Raw genomic sequence first — 19,102 nt, 5'->3', positions numbered from 1 at the left:
GGAAAGGCTACCCACTCTAGTATTCTGGCCTAGAGAATTCCAAGGACTAAATAGTCCTTGGGGTTGCAAAGAGTTGGACATGACTGAGTCACTTATACTTCACTTCACTTCACTTCACTTCTAAGTGTCCATAAAGAGAGGAACAGATAAAGAAAATGTGATATATATACAGAATGATATATAAAAAGCCTTTCTTCTAAGATCAGGAAAAAGTCACAGATGTTCACTGTTATCACTTTTATCTAACATATTATTGGAAATCCTTGCCATGGCAATTAGGCAAGGGGAAAAAAGGCATCCAAATTGGAACAGAGGAAGTAAAACTTTTGGCAGATGTAATGATATTATATGTATAAAAACCCTAAAGACAAAATCTGTTACAAGTGATGAATCCAGAATGAATGGTTATTCAGCCATTAAAAAAAAACACACACACAAGGAAATCCTTCCATTTGCAACAACATGGATGGGAACTTGAGGGCGTTGTGCTAAGTGAAAGAGCTCAAAGAGAGGAAGATGAATGCCACATGACGTCATTTATATGTGAATTTTTTAAAAATAACATGAAAAATAAGCTCATGTACAGAGATAAACTGGTGAACGCCAGGAGTGAGGGCTGGAGGGTGAGGGAAATGCATGATGCGGGTCAAAAGGTACAGACTTCCAGAAGCAAAATAAATGAGTCATGGGGATAAGTGTATAGCATGGTGACTGTCGCTAATAATGCTGTGTTCTCTTTCTGAAAGTTGCGAAAAGAGTAGATATTAACCTTCTCATTACAAGGAAATATTTTATACTTACGTGTGGTGACAGATGTTAACTAGATCTATTGCAGTCATTTTCCAATATTTACATGTGTGGAATCATTTGGAACTAAAATTATGTTATATGTTAATTATATCTCAGTGAGAAAAGAAAAAAGAAAGAAAGAAAGTGAAGTCACTCAGTCATATCTGACTCTTTGAGACCCCATGGACTGTAGTCTACCATGCTCCTCCATCCATGGGATTTTCCAGGCAAGAGTATTGGAGTGGGTTGCCATTTCCTTCTCCAGGGGATCTTCCAGACCCAGGGATGGAACCTGGGTCTCCCGCATCGTAGGCAGATGCTTAAGAGAAAGCAGCAGTATAAAAAAGTTCCCCCTAAGAGTCACAGTATTCTAAATTATCATTGTTGAAGTTTGACATAAAATGTAATTATAGTGAGAATGTATGTAAGAGGCAGGGCTCGCAGGAGGCAAAGTCTTACTTTGAGATGAAATTATGCAATGCATACAGTTGTTCAAATGCATTGCATGTGTATCTCAAATCTTAGACTCAATCTAATATCTATCATCTCTGATTCCATACATTAAAGTTTGTAGCTCCTGGCTCACAGAAGTTTTGCAGAGGAGACCTCTGTCCAACTCTAATGGGCACAAGGAAATAGGAGCAAAGAAAGTTCTTTTTAGGCGTTGACAGGTGAGCCCAGGCAAAATTAGTCCTAGAAGTGGCCAGTGTGAAGAGACCATCAGAGTTTATTGGTTCTCAGGATGGCTACCCTGGGGCTCAGACAGTAAACAATCTGCCTGCAATACAGGAGACCTGGGTTCTATCCCTGGGTCAGGAAGATCCCCTGGAGAAGGGAATGGCAACCCACTCTGATATCTCTGCCTGGAGAATTCCATGGACAAAGGAGCCTGGCAGTCACATCTGACTCTTTGAGACCCTGTGGACTGTAGCCCGCAAGGCTCCTCTGTCCATGGGATTCTCCAAGCAAGAATACTGGACTGGGTTGCTGTGCCCTCCCTCAAGCTGGCTAAAGAGATAAATTCATGAGATCTATATGTGTCATCTTTCTTCTGAATTTTGTTATGAGCTCACCACAAAAACTGATGAGGGTGGATAACATGATAAACAACTTAACTTCCCTGTCACAGGTAGACAGACCCCTGAGACAGGGCCAAGCAGCCCCAGAGATCCTGCCTGGATCCAATCAAAGGCTTTGGTCAGAGGGCAGAGACGCTCATGACTGGACATGCAAGGTTGTTTCAGGGGTGCTCAGAGCCATCTCCACAAGGAAGTATTGGAGTAACATGTTGCTGAGGCAAGCCTAGATTTATAAAACCTACCAACCTAGATAGCATATTCAAAAGCAGAGATATTACTTTGCCAACAAAGGTTCGTCTAGTCAAGGCTCTGGTTTTTCCTGTGGTCATGTATGGATGTGAGAGTCGGACTGTGAAGAAGGCTGAGTGCCGAAGAATTGATGCTTTTGAACTGTGGTGTTGGAGAAGACTCTTGGGAGTCCCTTGAACTGCAAGGAGATCCAACCAGTCCATTCTGAAGGAGATCAGCCCTGGGATTTCTTTGGAAGGAATGATGCTAAAGCTGAAACTCCAGTACTTTGGCCACCTCATGGGAAGAGTTGACTCATTGGAAAAGACTCTGATGCTGGGAGGGATTGGGGGCAGGAGGAGAAGGGGACAACAGAGGATGAGATGGCTGGATGGCATCACTGACTCGATGGATGTGAGTCTGAATGAACTCGGGGAGTTGGTGACGGACAGGGAGGCCTGGCGTGCTGCGATTCATGGGGTTGCAAAGAGTCGGACACGACTGAGAGACTGATCTGATCTGATAGGACCCCAATTTGACAGTCTTCATAATGGATTGGGTATAGGAGAGCACACAATGATATAAAATCTTGCAATCTGGACCCAAGTTATTTTAGGTGTGCATGCGTGCAAAGTCAATTCATGTCCAACTCTGCGACCCTATGGACTGTAGCCCACCAGGCTCCTCTGTCCATGGGATTCTCCAGGGAAGAATACTGGAGTGGGTTTGCTGAGCCTTCCTCCAGGGGATCTTCCCAACCTAGGGATCAAACCCATGTCTCTTACATTTCCTGCATTGGCAGGCAGGTTCTTAACCATTAGCACCCCCAGGGAAGCCCTTTATTTTAGGCAGATGTTTTTATTTTCCTTTTGTAAACCTCAAATTCTATTTTGAATTGTTGAGAAAGTAAATATTTCATTATTCTGTTTCTTTACTTCCTGCAGATATTTTCGGTTATGCTTCAAGCTGCAGCTAAAGTCATATGTATTTATATATTTTGACTTTGTCATACCAATTGGCCTATTGATATAATGTATAGAATTTTGTTTGTTAAAAATTTTTTACTAATATATGCACGTATATAAAAATGTACTAAATAAAAATAGCAAAGAAAGTAAATAGCATTTAAAATGGTAGTCAAATGCTAAAAAGCAGGCTGTGGGACTTATCTGATTGAGTCTGAACACAAATTTCACCTTCCCAACTGCCCTGCTAAGTAGCTGTGTGGCCTTAGAGAGATTTCTTAACCTCTCTGACTCTCAGTTCCCTCATCGGCAAATGGGATACCATGCTGCCTGCCCCCTAGGCCCAGTGCGGCAGATTAAATGTATAAGAAGAGTGTATCCCATAGAACAGTGCTTGGGGCACAGTAAGTGAAAGTGAAACTGAAAGTCACTCAGTCATGTCCAACTCTTTGCGACCCCATGGACTATACTGTCCATGGAATTCTCCAGGCCAGAATACTGGAGTGGGTGTCTGCTCCCCTCTCCAGGGGATCTTCCCAACCCAGGGATCCAACCCAGGTCTCCCACATTGCAAGTGGATTCTTTACCATCTGAGTCACAAGCGAAGCCCAAGAATACTGGAGTGGGTAGCCTATCCCTTCTCCAGTGGATCTTCCCAACCCAGGAATCGAACCATGGTCTCCTGCATTGCAGGCAGATTCTTTACCAACTGAGCACCTCTCTCAGTAGGTGCTCCATAAAGTTTAGCTGTGACAACAATGAGGAAGTAGGGTTGGGCACTGTCTCCTGGGGCATACTTTTGGCCCTTGACCTCAAATTGAACGTACGAAGCAGGTCTTGTCATCATCCCTATTTTACAGATGAGAAAACTGAGGCTTAAGGGTCCTAAGTCTCACAGCAGCTGAGTAAGCAGCCAGGATTCAGGCCTCCAGCCCTGCAAAGGGAAAAGGAGGAGATGGCTGGGTAGAAGTAGGAGACCCACCTGGGTGAGGGGCTACATTTCAGATGGGAGAGTCTGGGGTGATCCAGCATAGGGGAAAGAGCTGGTAGAGTGGGTGAGGACTCGAGGGTCGGGGGCTGCAGGGAAGGAGGCCTGAGCCAGGGCTGGGACAGCTGCCTGGCCCACTGCCTGGATGGAGACTGATCTGGTTAGAGGTGGACCAGAGTCCAGGGTGGACCTATCACAGCAGTCCTTGGGAAGAGTTGGGGAACCAGGGCCTGGGGCCCCGACTTACCCAGGGCCAGAGGATGTGTGGTGTCAAAAACCAGGGGGCTCGTTTCCTCACATTGTAGGACAGGGTGTTGGCATAGCGTTGGATATTGCTCAGGGTGACAGGTACAGTCTGGTTGGGGTACATTCCATCCCAGGGTGGATCTGGGAAGACAGCTTTTTCATTCCAGTAAAACCCTTTACTGAGAAGCAGAGGAATGTTAGAGGAGACACCCTGCTGGGAGGGCAGGCCTGCTCGAGGCCTCTGTCTCCCATCAGTTGGACAGACAGGCAAGTGGTGGGCAGATGAGAGCCTTGTGGACAAGAGTCACCACATCTTAGCCCTGTGGGATCTTGGGCATGTCACCCTGCAGGGCGCCCAGAGCATGGTAGTGAGTCCCTCTCCTCCCACCAGGTCTCTTCTCCCAGCTGCCCTTCATCCCGCTGACAATCTCCCCTCTTCAAAGAGGGGTTCACCCACTGCCTGCAGCCTCACAGGCTCAAAGGGACAGAAGCGGACTGAATCCAGGTCTTCCAACCAGACAGCCCACAGGAGGGCTGTTCCCATGACTTGGATCCTTGGAGCCGCCTCCTGAGCCCAATGCTGCTGCCCTCACGGCTGCTACCGCGGGACCTTGGGTGGGCGTCTAGACCTCAGTTGTTCTTTCTGTAAGATGGGTGCTAGGTGAGTCCCCTCAGGGCTGGCCGTGAGGGTGGGGGCTGACGTGCTTCAGGGAGAGGGTTGGGAACAGGGTCTGGCCCAAGGCAAGAGCTCACGAGCAATAGCCGTTCTCATCCAGGACGTGCGTGAAGATTTCCTGCTGCGCCAGCAGGGACCTGGATCCTCTCCACACGAACTGCATCTCCTGCAAACCCAGAAGGAACAGTGAGGGCCCAGGGGCAACAGGATGCCCGGCTCCCCTCCCCAGAGCCCGCCTGAGTCTCATGGCTGCCTGCACCCCCTCCTCTCAGTGGCTCACGGCCAACGTCTCCCTCTGCTGCCTCCTCCTCAAGATTCCTCCTGACCTCCTAAAGCCACAGAGGGTGGAGGAATTTGCCCTTCAGAAGGCGCCTTCCTGCACATTCATCCCACCCCTCCTCAGGGCAGGACATGCTGTCAGAACCTGCCAGCCATACTCTTTCTAAATCTGCTTGAATCCCTCCCACACGGGGAGCTCATCACCTCTCATTGAGGGCATGGTCCATTTTCACGTTCTGATGCTTAGAAAGTGCTCAGGGCTATGAAGCAGGGATAAAATCCTGCTTCCAGGAGAATTACCTCGGAGCCATACAGTTCCTGACGCCTCTGTGATTTGGTTTCTGCACACGAATCTCTGGGAATCACACCCAGCTCACACACTTATCTGAATCGAGCTGCTATAGGAAGTGTGTGCAGTGTAAGGCGTGGCGCTTGGTGGGGTCACTAAAAACCTTACTTCTCTAGCCTGCTGGGAGCCCAGAGCCTCTTTGATAACTCCACGTTACCACTGCCCTGCAAAACTTTATTATCAGAGTGATCTGCATGGAATCCTTACATTTTTGGCCTTAATTTCTCCATCTAGGATAATTTTACACTACCTGTTTTGGGTTGAATAGTGTCCCCCCAAAAAACACATGCTGAATTCCTAATCCCATTAGCTCATATGACCTAATTGGAGATAAGGCCTTTACGGAAGTTATTGAGAAAAAATTATCATGAGGGCGGACAGTTATCCATTACAAGTAGGGATAAAAGGAGAAATTGGATCCAGACAGACACAGTGGAAGATAACACAGGGAGAAGTCATCTGCCTCCAGGCCAAGGACACCTGAGGCCCCCAGAAGCAGAGAGAAGCCTGGAGCTGACCCTTCCTTGACGTCATCAGAAGACGCATGGCCCTGTCCAGGGTTGGTCTTGGAGTTCTGGCCTCCAGACCTGTGAACAACATTTTCTGTTGTTGGGAGCCCCCAGTTTCTAGTACCTTCTTAATTCAGCCTCAGTAAATGAGAAACTACATCATAGGCTGCTGTGAGGATTAAAGGAAACCCAGAGGGCGGTGGCTCCCACCAGGCCTGGCACTTTGTAGATGGCAAAGGCAGTGTCTGGGTGGTTGTTGAGTGTTACATTCACTCATGCTCGCTGCCCACCCATCAGAAGAGTTATTATGTCCCAGATACACTGAACCCCCAACCGCCTCCTCTCTGCATTGAGCATGGTTTACTGAGTGCAGGTCTGTGCCAGTCCCTTTGGAGACTCAAAGAAGAAGGCAGCACCAGCCCAGCTGCAGGGGGAAGGGGACTCAGGGCCGCAGGCATCCGAGCTGGTCCTGCAGCTCAGCCAGGAGCTAGATCTGCAGGAGGAGAGAACCATTCATGCCAGAGGGCACAGCAGGGCAAAGATGGGCCTGGGACATCCCATGGCCTGTGTAGCTGCCAGCATCCCAAATGCTCAGGAGAATAGCAGGGGCAGTACTCTTGCCTGGAAAATCCCATGGACAGAGGAGCCTGGTGGGCCGCAGTCCATGGGGTCGCTAAGAGTCAGACACGACTGAGCGACTTCACTTTCACTTTTCACTTTCATGCATTGGAGAAGGAAATGGCAACCCACTCCAGTGTTCTTGCCTGGAGAATCCCAGGGATGGGGGAGCCTGGTGTGCTGCCATCTATGGGGTCGCACAGAGTCGGACACGACTGAAGTGACTTAGCAGTAGCAATGAGATGCAGGAAGGAATAGAGGGGGAAGAAGCAGAGGTGGGTTGGTAGCAGTGCATGCAGCTCATGGCTCACCTGGTCCTGCTGCATGGTCTCCTTCAGGTCATAGTCTATCCGGGAGATGATGTGGCCATTGAAGCCCGCCAGGGCAAACAGGGTGGGAGTCGTGGCAGATGCGCCAAATGAGTCCACCTGCCAGGAGAACTGCGGCCGGATCCCAAACGTTTCATAGAGAAACCTGTGTCCTTCTGCAAAGAGATCAGCCTTGGGGATAAAAGTGTGGTGGCCCCTTGCCCCCTAACTCCCTCAGAGCCCTTGACTTCTCAGGGCTAGAGTGCCTTCTATTTGGCAAGGAGGGTCTTGCTGCTATAGATACTAACACAGAGGTCAGATCCCAGAATCATCTAAACATTCTCTTCTTTATTCATGATTTATGAGCCACCACAAGTGAACCAAAGATCAGGGTGACTGCAGAAGTCTCCCAGACTTGATAAACCATTAATTAGCATTCACCAAGGATTCCCCCAAACATTATTTATCACCTGGGAGTTACAGCCTGCATTTTATGGCGAGGAAAGGAAAACCCAGAGAACTCAAATCACTGTGTGTGTGTCTGTGTCTGTGTGTCTGTGTCTGTGTGTGTTAGTCGCTCAGCCGAGTCCAATTCTTTGCAATCCCATGGACTGTAGCCCGCCAGGCTTCTCTGTCCATGGCATATTCCAGACAAAAGTACTGGAGTGGGTAACCATTCCCTTCTCCAGGGGATCTTCTCAACCCAGGAATCGAATCCTGGATTGAATCCAGGTCTCCTGCATTGCAGGAAGATTCTTTACCATCTGAGCCACCAGGGAAGCCCTCAAGTCACTGGTGTTAAGTCAAACTGCCCTTCATTGATGAGTTGCCCAGGCTGGGACATTGCCTGTGGCCCTGAAGATGATTCCAGGGTCATGGGACAGAGCTGTAATCAGATCCATATACAAGGCTCATCCAGGAAGAAGGTGACTGCTGGGAGGCTAGGGAGGACCTGAGGAAGATTCGTGGTCTAGTGCACAGAGGTGGTGATGAGGGTCAGTTAGGCTGTTGGACTTGGGGTGGGGCTCTGAGCCCTCAGGACCACTGGGAGCAGCAGAGGGGGAGCAGGAAACAGAGGAGACCAAGAAGGAGCTGCTGGAGGGGAAGGGGAAGACTGCGGGGTGGAGGGTCCAGGTTGAGGGAGGGTGGGTCAGCATCATCACACTGGGGGGCAGTAAGCTGTGGAGGACATACCCTCTCCCCAGAGGGGCAGCCTGAGGAGGGCAGGCCTGAGGGCTGCAGACTCCATGGCCCAGAATTCATCACTCACAGGATTCTCTCTTTGCTTACTGGACACCGACCCAAAGCCAAGGGATGGCGTTTCACTGGTCTGATCAGTCATGGCAAGATCATTTTGTTGTGTCAGATTTTTGTTTTCACAGACTGTGGAATGGAGAAGTGGGCAGAGACTATGATCATATCAAAAAAGATGTATGGGTTTCACCTGCTTGGGTTTCAGGACAAGAATTTCTACCTTTTTAATAAAAAAAAAAGAGGAGGTAAGCCTCCCTTGTACCCCTTTTATTCCTTGAATGTGCAAATATGGCTTTATGATGACTGGAGAAGCAGCAGCATTCTCTGATTATGTGGGAAGTGAAGTGAGAGTCACTCAGTCGTGTCCGACTCTTTGCGACCCCATAGACAGTCCATGGAATTCTCCAGGCCAGAACACTGGAGTGAGTTGCCGTTTCCTTCTCCAGATTATGTGGGAGAGGATGTGAAAATATAAGAAACATCAATGGGCTGCAGAATCAGTTCTAAACCTCCTCCTGACCGCTTCTTTGATAGTAAATAGTAAATATCTTAAACACTCAAGTCATTGTTAATACAGGTTTTCTAGACTCCAGGAAAAAAACATTTCTGAGATTCTGATGAACAAGTGAATATTGAATGAAACAGCTAATAATCACCCAAGATTTATTTTTCTCTCTGCCGTTTAGTAACAGAACCACATAATCCTGCTTAGGGAAGGACAATAGAATTCTAGCTGGAGACTGCATTTCTCAGCTTCCCATGGAAGATAGACCATGTGACTAGGTTCTGAACAATGGATATGAGCAGAAGTGATGAGGGTAAATTCTGGGTCACCTTCACAAGGTTGCAGCCCGCCGCCATCCCCTTTCCCCCTTCCCTGAGAGGATGGCACTTCAGTGAGGTGAGCCACCTGCAGCCAGGCAAGGAGAGCAGAGACACGCTAGGGGGTTCAGAGCAAAAGACGCAAATAACTTGGATGCCTGGATTTCTCTGTGACGCAGCGCCCCCTAGTGGCCCGAAAGAGCCTGCAATCATAAACTTTTCCCCCGCAGAGAAGTAACCTTCATCTTGCTTGAGCCACAGCCACTCAGTCACCCTTATGCAGCTGAACATGCGTCCTAATCAGCACAATGACCAGGTCAAGACCTACCTGGACAGTATGTGGCAGGCAGAGCCAGAGTTCAGGGACTGAGGTGACAGAAAGGACAAAGGGACATAGGAAAGGTGTCCGCCAACTCAGCTGGAGAAACCTGCTTCCCTCCTTCTCAGGAGAGTGCTAAGCATATTAGATTAAGACTCCCTCAAAACCATGATGAGGTGCCATCTCACACTGGTCAGAATGGCTGCTATCAAAAAGTCTACTAACAATAAATGCTGGAGAGGGCTGCAGAAAAGGGAACCCTCTTACACTGTTGGTGGGAATGCAAACTAGTACAGCCACTATGGAGAACAGTGTGGAGATTCCTTAAAAAACTGGAAATAGAACTGCATACGACCCAGAAATCCCACTGCTGGGCATGCACACCAAGGAAACCAGAATTGAAAGAGACATGTGTACCCCAATGTTCATCACAGCACTGTTTATAATAGCCAGGACATGGAAGCAACCTAGATGTCCATCAGCAGATGAATGGATAAGAAAGCTGTGGTACATATACACAATGGAATATTACTCAGCTGTTAAAAAGAATGCATTTGAATCAGTTCTAATGAAGTGGATGAAACTGGAGCCTATTATACAGAGTGAAGTAAGTCAGAAAGAAAAACACCAGTACAGTATATTAATGCATATATATAGAATTCAGAAAGATGATAACAATGACTCTATATGCGAGACAGCAGAAGAGACAGATGTAAGGAACAGATTTTTTGAACTTTGTGGGAGATGGCGAGGGTGGGATAATTTGAGAGAATAGCATTGAAACATGCATATTATCATGTGTGAAATAGATCGCCAGTCCAAGTTTGATGCATGAGACAGGGCGCTCAGGGCCAGTGCACTGGGATGACCCTGAGGGATGGGATGAGGAGGGAGGTGGGAGGGGGGTTCAGGATGGGGAACACATGTACACCCATGGCTGATTCATGTGAATGTATGGCAAAAACCACTACAATATTGTAAAGTAATTAGCCTCCAATTAAAAAAAAAAAAAAAAAAGACTCTCCGTCTCCTGAACTGCCCTGAAGACTGAAGTCAGTGGGTGTACATCTTGTTCTTAGAACCAGGAGGTTATTGTGGGAGGAAATCGGTGTCCATCCTCTAGGAGTCCTAGGAGCTTGGCTGGTCTTCAGAATATTATAGAGCCTCACAGTCCCCTGCGGAGAAGCCACACAGGGTTCCACGTTCCTTCCCACACCAGTGATGAGAACCCACACTTGCTAAGATGCTGGATGCCATGCTGGAGTGCAGGCCTGCAGGATCATCTCTGGGGAGTTCAGCATGGTGGGTGTGGTGGGCTGAGACCACAGGTGAGGGCTGTCCCCGTGTGGTCACCCCCAAGGAGGGTGGGTCAGCACCCACTCCCTCCCTCTGTGCTCCCACCATTGTCAGACCAGACCCTGTGCTGAGTCCTGGGGACCCGGAGGAGAATCAGATGGTGGGCACTGCCAGAGACCACCTATAGTTCCAGGAGCAAGAGGGGGAGGTGATAAGGTACTGGGGCCCAGTGGAGGCACCTGGACCATGAGACCCCTCAGCTGAGTTCAAGGTGAGCTGTTCAAGCGGAAAGAATAGGAAACCTCGTGACTGAAAGCACAGGAGACATGTCATTGGAGCAGGGCAGGGCAGCAGGAAGGAGACAGATGGGAAGGAGGGCAGGGGATGAGACCCGAGGCTGCACTAAGGAGACTGGCGAGTCTGTATGAGGACAGCTAAAGGGTGGCCACCCCATTCCCACTTACCTTGCTACGGCTTCAAACCGAAAGACCTTTAACAGGAGAAATGAGACAGTCACGGACTTTGGAGTCAGAGAACCAGGTTCAGCACTGGCCCTGCAGACCTGCCTGGTGGGGGAGGCTCAGTCTCTCGGCTTCGGCACCTTCACAGGCATGGGGGGGGGGAGGTGACAGCCCTCCTCCTAGGGTGTGAGCATGCACGGGGGCACAGAGGCAGCTCCTGGCACGCAGGAGGACTCTGTGGCTGGCATCATGGTCAAACGTAAAGACAGTAGCATGCAAACACACACTACCATATGCAGAATAGACAGCCAGTGGGAATCTGCTGTATGAGAGGGAGGTTCAGAGGGAGGGGACGTATGCGTGCCTGTGGCTGATTCATGCTGATGTGCGGCAGAAACCAACACAATACGGTAAAGCAATTATCCTTCAACTAAAAATAAATTAAAAAAAAAAGAAAGGGATGTGAGGGTCTGAGAAGGAAGGGTTCTGTTGGCAGGACCACCTTCGGGATGGAAGTGGCAAATCTTGAGGTTGAATGAGGTCTAGAAGCAGGAGAGTAGAAGCTCAGATGAGGGAGGGACCCCAGATTAAAGCGGGAAAAGGGAAGATAGTGCTAAGCGGGTCTTTAGACAATCTCCAATGCTATTTCGATGTTTGTCACCGGGGGTAACTGGGGTTCCTCTTTCGTGGAGTGATGGCGGAGCTAGAGCTTCAGCCATGCCCTGGAGGAAACCTTAGCTGGTCCACTAAATTTTGCTCTTTTTGTCATCAGTGTCTCTTTTGCAAAACGAGACTGAAAATCCTGATGCCTGCCTGTAGGGCTGGGTGAAGTGTTGCTCGTGAACGGCATTGGGAAGTGGGAGAGGACTTCGTCCCAGTGCAACTGTGCGTGGTGGACAGTGTCAGTGGAGGTGACTGCTGTTATTGTTGCTGTTATTCATGGTAGTAGGGGTGTTGATAGCGGCGGTGGTGCTGGAGGTCTTGGTGTTCATGGTGGGGGTTGCGACCGCGGTGATTGTGGAGATGGTGGTTGTGGTGTTGAAGGTGGTGATGACGATGGGGGTGGAAGGGGTGGTGAAGTGGTGTTGGTGGTGCTGATGGTGACAGTGGAGTGGTTGATATTGTTTAGGCTGTAGTAACAGGGGTGGTGGTGTGATGGTGAGGGTATAATGGTTGAGATTATGGAGGAGGTGGTGTTATTTTTAGTGATGGTGGTGGAGGTGATGGCTGAGGAGGTAATGTTGGAGATGTGGGATGGAGGAGCTTCGGGATGGACAAGGTCGTGGTATTTAGAGTTGTGCTGGTGATGGCTGAAGTGGTGGTGTTGGAGGTGATGCTGATGGTGGTGGTAATGGTGTTGCTGTTGGAGTTGGAGGCATTGATTTTGGAGGTGGTATTGGTGGAGTAGGTGTGGGTGGAGTGATGACAGAGATGGGATCTAATCTTTACCTAGCATTTACTAGGGACCTACACATTGTACTCAATGTGCTCTATTTGAATTATCCCAATTTAATTTTGATACCAACCCTTTAAGGGAGGTTTTACTTCCTTATCAGACTCATTCATGGAGAAGGAAACTGAGGCTTCAAGAGGTTACATCACTTGCTCTGGATCACAGGTGGTAACTCGCAGAGTCGGGATACAGCCAGTCAGCCCGTCTGGTGTAAACTCACACTCTTAGCACCTGCACTCAAGGGCACGAACACGGACACGGCACCAGCAGTCACAGTGCTTACTGGTCACAGTCTCCTGTTTAGAGGGGAAGATGAAGCCCAACACCCAGCCCCAGCCTAGCAGGAGACCCAAGGGACCCCAGGCCTGGGGAGGGGTAATCAAACCCGTGAGCTGGAGGATCTGGTCATCGACGTGGGTCACGGCCTCATCGTGCATGACCTGGCCTCCGAGGACAAACTCCAGGCGTCCTTGGTCCACAAGCTGGCGGACCTTGGCATTGTGGGCAGAGAGAAAAAGCCACGTTACAGCCCCCGAGCTGTGCCTGGTTGTGTTTGTTGGGGACATGCCTGTAGCATATCATGGTCCTTCCTTCAAACTCCTTACCTTCATGTATTCTGCAAAAGCAGGACCCTGTCGGTCCTGGTCAGCACTGTGTCCAGTACCTAGACCAGCAGCACCTGGCCCATGGCTGCTGCTTCATCAAATGTATATATATAAGCACATGTGTTTAATAATTTGCTTTTGAAATCATGTCAGTCTTCTGGAAACTTGGGCTTCCCAGTGGTAAAAGAATCCCCCTGCCAATGCAGGAGACTCAAGAGATGCAGGTATGATCCCTGGGTTGGGAAGACCCCCTGGAGAAGGGAATGGCAACCCTCTCCAGTATTCTTGCCTGGAGAATTCCATGGACAGAGGAACCTGGCGGGCTACAGTCCATGGGGTCACAAAGAGTTGGACTCGACTGAATGACTAACACTTTCACTTTTCATATAATTATCCATATCAGGAAATTTACCATTAATAATGCTGCTATCAAATTCATAGACTTTACTCAAATTTTGCCATTTGTTCCATTGATGTCCTTTCTTTGGTGTAAGAGTCAATCTAGGATCATGAATTGCTTTTAATGTCATTTCTCTTTATTATCCTTCAGTTCACAATGCTTCCTGAACCTTGCTTTTTCTTTCATGGGATTAATAATTTTGAAGATTATCAGCTAGCTATTTTGTATGTGTGTGTGTGTGTGTGCTCAGTCATATCTTGCTCTTTGCGATCCCAAGGTCTGTACCGGCCAGGCTCCTCTTTTCATGCAATTTTCCAGGCAAGAATATTGGAGTGTGTTGCCATTTCCAATCCAGGGGATCTTCCTGACCCAAGGATCGAACCCATGGGTCTTGCTTCTCCTGCAAGTGGATTCTTTACCACTGTACCATCTGGGATATTTTGTATAAAGTCCTTCCAATTGCATTTGTCACGATTAGAGGACAAATGTTTTAAAATACCTAAATTAAGGGAGGAATGGAAATATAAATAAGGCCAAAGACTGTGGCAGTGAGGCCACCACGCTGTTTATAGACTGTACTGTGATTGCTGAAGGTGCAGTATTAGTAGTGCATTCACTCGAGGAATTTTGAATAACACCTGCTGTTACTGTTTTAAATGAGCACTGTGAAATGCAAATGTCTCCTTCCACATTAATCAATAAGAAATGCCACAGCCATCAGCGATTTCTGGCCTTCAAATATGAATGAGAGCTCCCAAAACTGCGATCCAGAGCCGCTGTCCCCCCTCCACGGTGACTGCTGAGGAGCTGGGGGAACGCAAAAAGCAAGGTGAGCAGGGAAACTGGCTTGGCCCCAGATAGCTGAGGAGCATGTGAAAGGAATGAATTCAACGACCCAGAGGCTTGCATCTTCCCCTACAAAGAACGCTAAATTCCTTAACTTGATACCTGACCTTTGATGTTCAGACTGCCTGCTTTCTTTACTGCAAAGTTGTATGTAACCTGACTTCTCCCCTTCCTCTTAGAGCAGTTTTCTCAGAGCTACTGAGATGCTGTTTCCTGGGCTCAGAGTTCTAAACATTCCCACTAAATAAAGTAACTCTCTACTTTCAGGTCGTGACTGTCTTTTTTAGTCGACAGCACCTATTGCCCACCAGTCACTGCCCACCCAGTGGGGATTCAGCCAAAACAAAGAAGGGAAAAACACTGGCTTCCAGGGCTACACCGTGGAGTTGCCTGCCCAGGTCATAGCCAGACCACGTGTTTAACCGGGGGTAAGAGACAGACAATTGATTTGGGGGTATCCATGAAAAGGAGTGAGGACTGCCCACTGGAGACCCTAAAAAGTTATGCTTCGAGTCAGGATACCTGACCCAGAATCCCACCTGGCTGGTATAAGCTGTGTGACCATGAGCCCGTTGCCTGCCTTCTCTGAACCTGGACCAGCTCTGTACAGCATGGTTAGTATTCCAACCATACTGGCTGTTGGAAGGAGTCAATGCAATAATGTGTACAAAATCCTGGCAAGCACCTGGCATATGGGAGAGCCTGTGTACTGGCCTCTCAGCTCCACAGGCTGCAGGTTCCCATCCCTCTCAGGGTGGCGGGGCAAACTGGTGGACACCCTCTTTCACCATCTGAGCTTTGCTACCTTGAGTAAGACTCTGGGCCTCTGGGTCTCACCATCAGTGACTGTTCTGCAGAAAGGTGAAGCCTGGGGGCACCAAGCAAGTACCAAAGAGGCATCCCAGGTGCTTCCATCATGCAGGTACTCTGAGTACAGCCTCTCTGGGGAGGGAGGTCACTCCCACTGTAGATGCGGCTGACAGAGGCCACTGGCCACCTGTGATCACCCAGGGAGGTGGGGGAGCAGGACCTGGTCCCAGGCTGCCCTCCATGGAGCGGGGCTTCTCACTCCCTGTGATGAGTGAAGCCAATCTGCCTCCAGCCTTGAAACCACAGGGACTGTGGCACCCCCTGGCTGGGTGATCAGCTCCCATCCCCATGGGGGCCACACAGATATGTAAATAAAGGAAGAGAGTGTGGACACAGGCCCCCCTGGAGTGCCCAGTGTCAGAGGTGACCCCGTTCATGCCAGCTGAGGGCCAGCGGGGTTGCCACAGCTGCAATGAGTAGCCAGAAAGGCGGGATTAAACACAAACCTATCTCCGGGGCATGGGGCTGACCACAACTCTCATCTAAACTCTGAGAGCAGCCCCAGAGAGTTTAGGGCCTCCTGGTTTACACAGCACAGCCCTGGCCACAGAGAGCACTGTCCCAGGAGCTTCCTGGAGGGTCATCACTGGGACCCCCAGGCCACTCCTCTCTCAGCTCCCCGGTGAGGACCACCCTGGAGGGCAGCGTTACCTGGACTTTCTGCTTGGCTGACGCGACGCCATCCCACCACAGCCGGAAGAACTCCTGGTCCACGATGATGAACCTGTGCTGCTTATTACGGGTCAGGTCCTCCACCACCGAGGTGTAGACTGTGGTGACATAAGCCTGCATGCTCTCCTAGACCGGGGGAGGGGAAGGGGGACACCATCACACCAGCTCCATCGGGAATCCCGGAGGCCAAGGAGTAAAATCCAGGGACCCACAGTGTCGGAGGGCCCCTGGCACTCACACCATCTGCCCAGGTCCCTGCCCTCTGCTCTCACTGCAGTTCCAGCAAGGGAGCCTCTGTGCCCACTCTGTGCCAGAGGCACAATACACAGTACGCTGGGGGAAGGACATGGGCAGGCACTCCTTGATGGGAAGGAAGGTGCTCTCCTGGGGAGACACATGTGGAAACAGACCATGGCACTGTGACAGAGGGACATGCTGGCCAGGCCCAGGGTCAGGGACAGCCTCCCAGAAGGACATGCTAGGTGGCTCTGGGGCTGCCATGGTGGGATAGACCAGTCAAACCCAGGGGCCCCAGGGGAGAGGTCCAGGGACTCAGAAGGGCTTCCTTGGGCTGGAATGAGGGGTGTGGGTGCTGAGAGATGGAGCTGAGAGGAGCTGACCCCCGGGTTGTCCCTGTGGATCTACCTGCCTCCCCCCAGGCAGGGAGGCCCCAGGATGGAGCCACGCCTGCTTCCCATCTAGGTCAGCCTGGCTCACTGTGCAGCCTGGAGATGCTGGTAAAGGAATGCAGAGAGTACCGGGCAGGGAGTCAGCAGGCATGCGGCTATTTCTGGTGACCTTGAGCAGCCCCGATCCTCCCTAGGCCTGTTTCCCCTTCTGTAAACTGGGAGTGGCAATCATGCTTCCCCACAAGTCAGCACTCCACACACCTATGGGTGCCCCCCCCAACAGAGGCTGCCCAATGGGCTCAGGACCAGATTCAACACAGCCTCAAGGCTCTTGCTGCCCCTGTCTCTTTAAAATGAGCTACTCTCTTATATCCACTGTCACAGAGCGATTTTGTTCATTTATTCATGTATTTACTTTCTCCTTCCAAAAAACAGCTCTAGGAGGTTGGTGTATGCATGCATGGGAAGTCACTCCAGTCGTGTCTGACTCTTTGTGACTCCATGGACTGTAGCCCACCAGACTCCTCTGTGCATGGGATTCTCTAGGCAAGAATACTGGAGTGGGTTGCCAGGCCCTCCTCCAGGTCATCTTCCTGACCCAGGGATGGAACCTACGTCTCTTATGTCTCCTGAATTGGCAGGCGGGTTCTTTACCACTAGCACCGCCTGGAAAGCCCAAGGAGGTAGGTAATAATACCCAACCACTTGCCCCAGAAACCTAAAGAAATCAGAGTCTTTTTATCTTTTTTTTTTCTGCCCTCGTTCATTCATTCCTTCAACAAATTTTCATGGAGTGTCTATCCCATCCATGAGGCAGCTTGAGGATACATCCATAGCCATATTCAATGGATGAAGCCTCTTCCCCACGGAACTGAGCCTCTTGTGGGGAAAACAGACATTCAATAAGCCAGTAAGTAAAATGTACTAAAGGGAAGTGTTTAAAAACTGATTAATGGAGACAATACAGGCGAAACACACCTACTTTATTTAATACTTCCCTAAGCAGTCTCCTTGAGCAGAATTCAGAATGGAGTGTGTGGCAGAAAGGTTTTAAAAGATAAAGAATATTCTCTAAGGGGAAGGAAGGAAAAGGAAGAGGAAAGCTGAAAAACCTAGCTGGGGCCACATACTCCGTCTTGTTGGACAAAACGTACAGGGAAATAAGATTCACTCTTGAGATTAACTTGGCCACTGGAATTTCACTGCTCCACAGACTTTCTGGAACATTTACAGGGACAAGAAAGCTACCCAAGATTCGGTTTACTGATGTGACCTCCCAGGCAAGAGAGTGCTTATATATTGGGCCTAGAAAATGCTCTCAATGTTCTCAACGGAAGGACTGGGGAAATGGAATAGGGGAATAGATAGGGACGTCAGGAAGACCTCACCAAGAAAGTACTTTTAAGGAACAACCAGGAGGAGGAGAGAGACTGGGTCTTGCAGGCCTCTGGGAGGAAAGCCTTTGGGGCAGGGGGAACAGCCAGTGTGAAGACCCCCTACCTCCCATCAGAAGTGGACATCAGGGCACAGAGAGGGTCCCCTGGACGAGGAACGTGACCGTGGCCTGACACATGGCTGTGCACACTCCATCTAACCTTTGCAACCCCCGCTTCAGTACTCTTGCCTGGAAAACCCCATGGATGGAGGAGCCTGGTGGGCTGCAGTCCATGGGGTCGCTAAGAGTCGGACACGACTGAGAGACTTCACTTTCACTTTTCACTTTCATGCATTGGAGAAGGAAATGGCAACCCACCCCAGTGCTCTTGCCTGGAGAATCCCAGGGACGGGGGAGCCTGGTGGGCTGCCGTCTATGGGGTCGCACAGAGTCGGACACAACTGAAGCAACTTAGCAGCAACAGCAGCAGCACACATCAAGAAAGTGAGGTTCAGAGACAGGAAGTGACCAGTGCAGTCTGCTACTCAGCCAGTCTGTAGCAGGTCAGGACTTGAATCCAGGCTGATTCCAGATACTCTAGGTTGACCCCAGGCTGCAAACCCAGCACAGGATCCTGAATGGAGAAGGAAGCTACAGCTTCAGAGGTGGCAAGGGGAGTGGCACCAGGCACCTACCTGGACAGTATGCAGCCAGCCCACATCCAGGTGACTGTGGGGTACCACGAAGACCCTGATCGTGGCCTCAGGCTGGGTTCCCAGAAGCCACAGTAACAGCAGCTGCGTGAGCACTGACCCCATCCTAGAGGCCTGCGGACTGGGGCTGGGGCTGGCAGTTTCAAAGACCTCTGGTTTAGCAATGGGCGGCCTCAGCTCTCCGCCCCTTGGGGGAGGGATCGGGGAGGAATGGGAGGCAGGGGCCCAGGTGATGCGGCTGGCACTGGCTGACTACCTTTCAGCACTCCACCCCACCTCCAATTTCCTGTCCCTCCCTTTCCAACTTTAAGCCAGATTCCAGATGCCACCTCCCTTTCAGATTCCCTCTTTCT

At 50.0% G+C, this 19,102-nt stretch overlaps 1 protein-coding gene across 1 annotated transcript in view; it reads right to left on the bottom strand.

The window, feature by feature from the left end:
- The window catches only part of LOC102265585 (epididymis-specific alpha-mannosidase), a 45,340-nt gene extending 26,486 nt beyond the window's left edge, over window positions 1-18,854 (bottom strand). The window contains exons 1-6 of the mRNA XM_070371901.1: window positions 18,732-18,854; window positions 16,012-16,158; window positions 13,025-13,130; window positions 7,038-7,210; window positions 5,049-5,137; window positions 4,297-4,534 (exon numbers count right to left, since the gene is read on the bottom strand). Coding sequence (XP_070228002.1) covers window positions 4,297-4,534; window positions 5,049-5,137; window positions 7,038-7,210; window positions 13,025-13,130; window positions 16,012-16,158; window positions 18,732-18,854 — 876 coding nt within the window. The remainder of the gene's footprint in view (window positions 1-4,296; window positions 4,535-5,048; window positions 5,138-7,037; window positions 7,211-13,024; window positions 13,131-16,011; window positions 16,159-18,731) is intronic.
- Between the last annotated feature and the right edge of the window lie 248 nt (window positions 18,855-19,102).

The sequence above is a fragment of the Bos mutus genome, chromosome 6 (genome assembly GCF_027580195.1).
Source record: "Bos mutus isolate GX-2022 chromosome 6, NWIPB_WYAK_1.1, whole genome shotgun sequence".
NCBI lineage: Eukaryota > Metazoa > Chordata > Mammalia > Artiodactyla > Bovidae > Bos > Bos mutus.
This window is presented reverse-complemented; position numbering and strand designations above follow the sequence as displayed.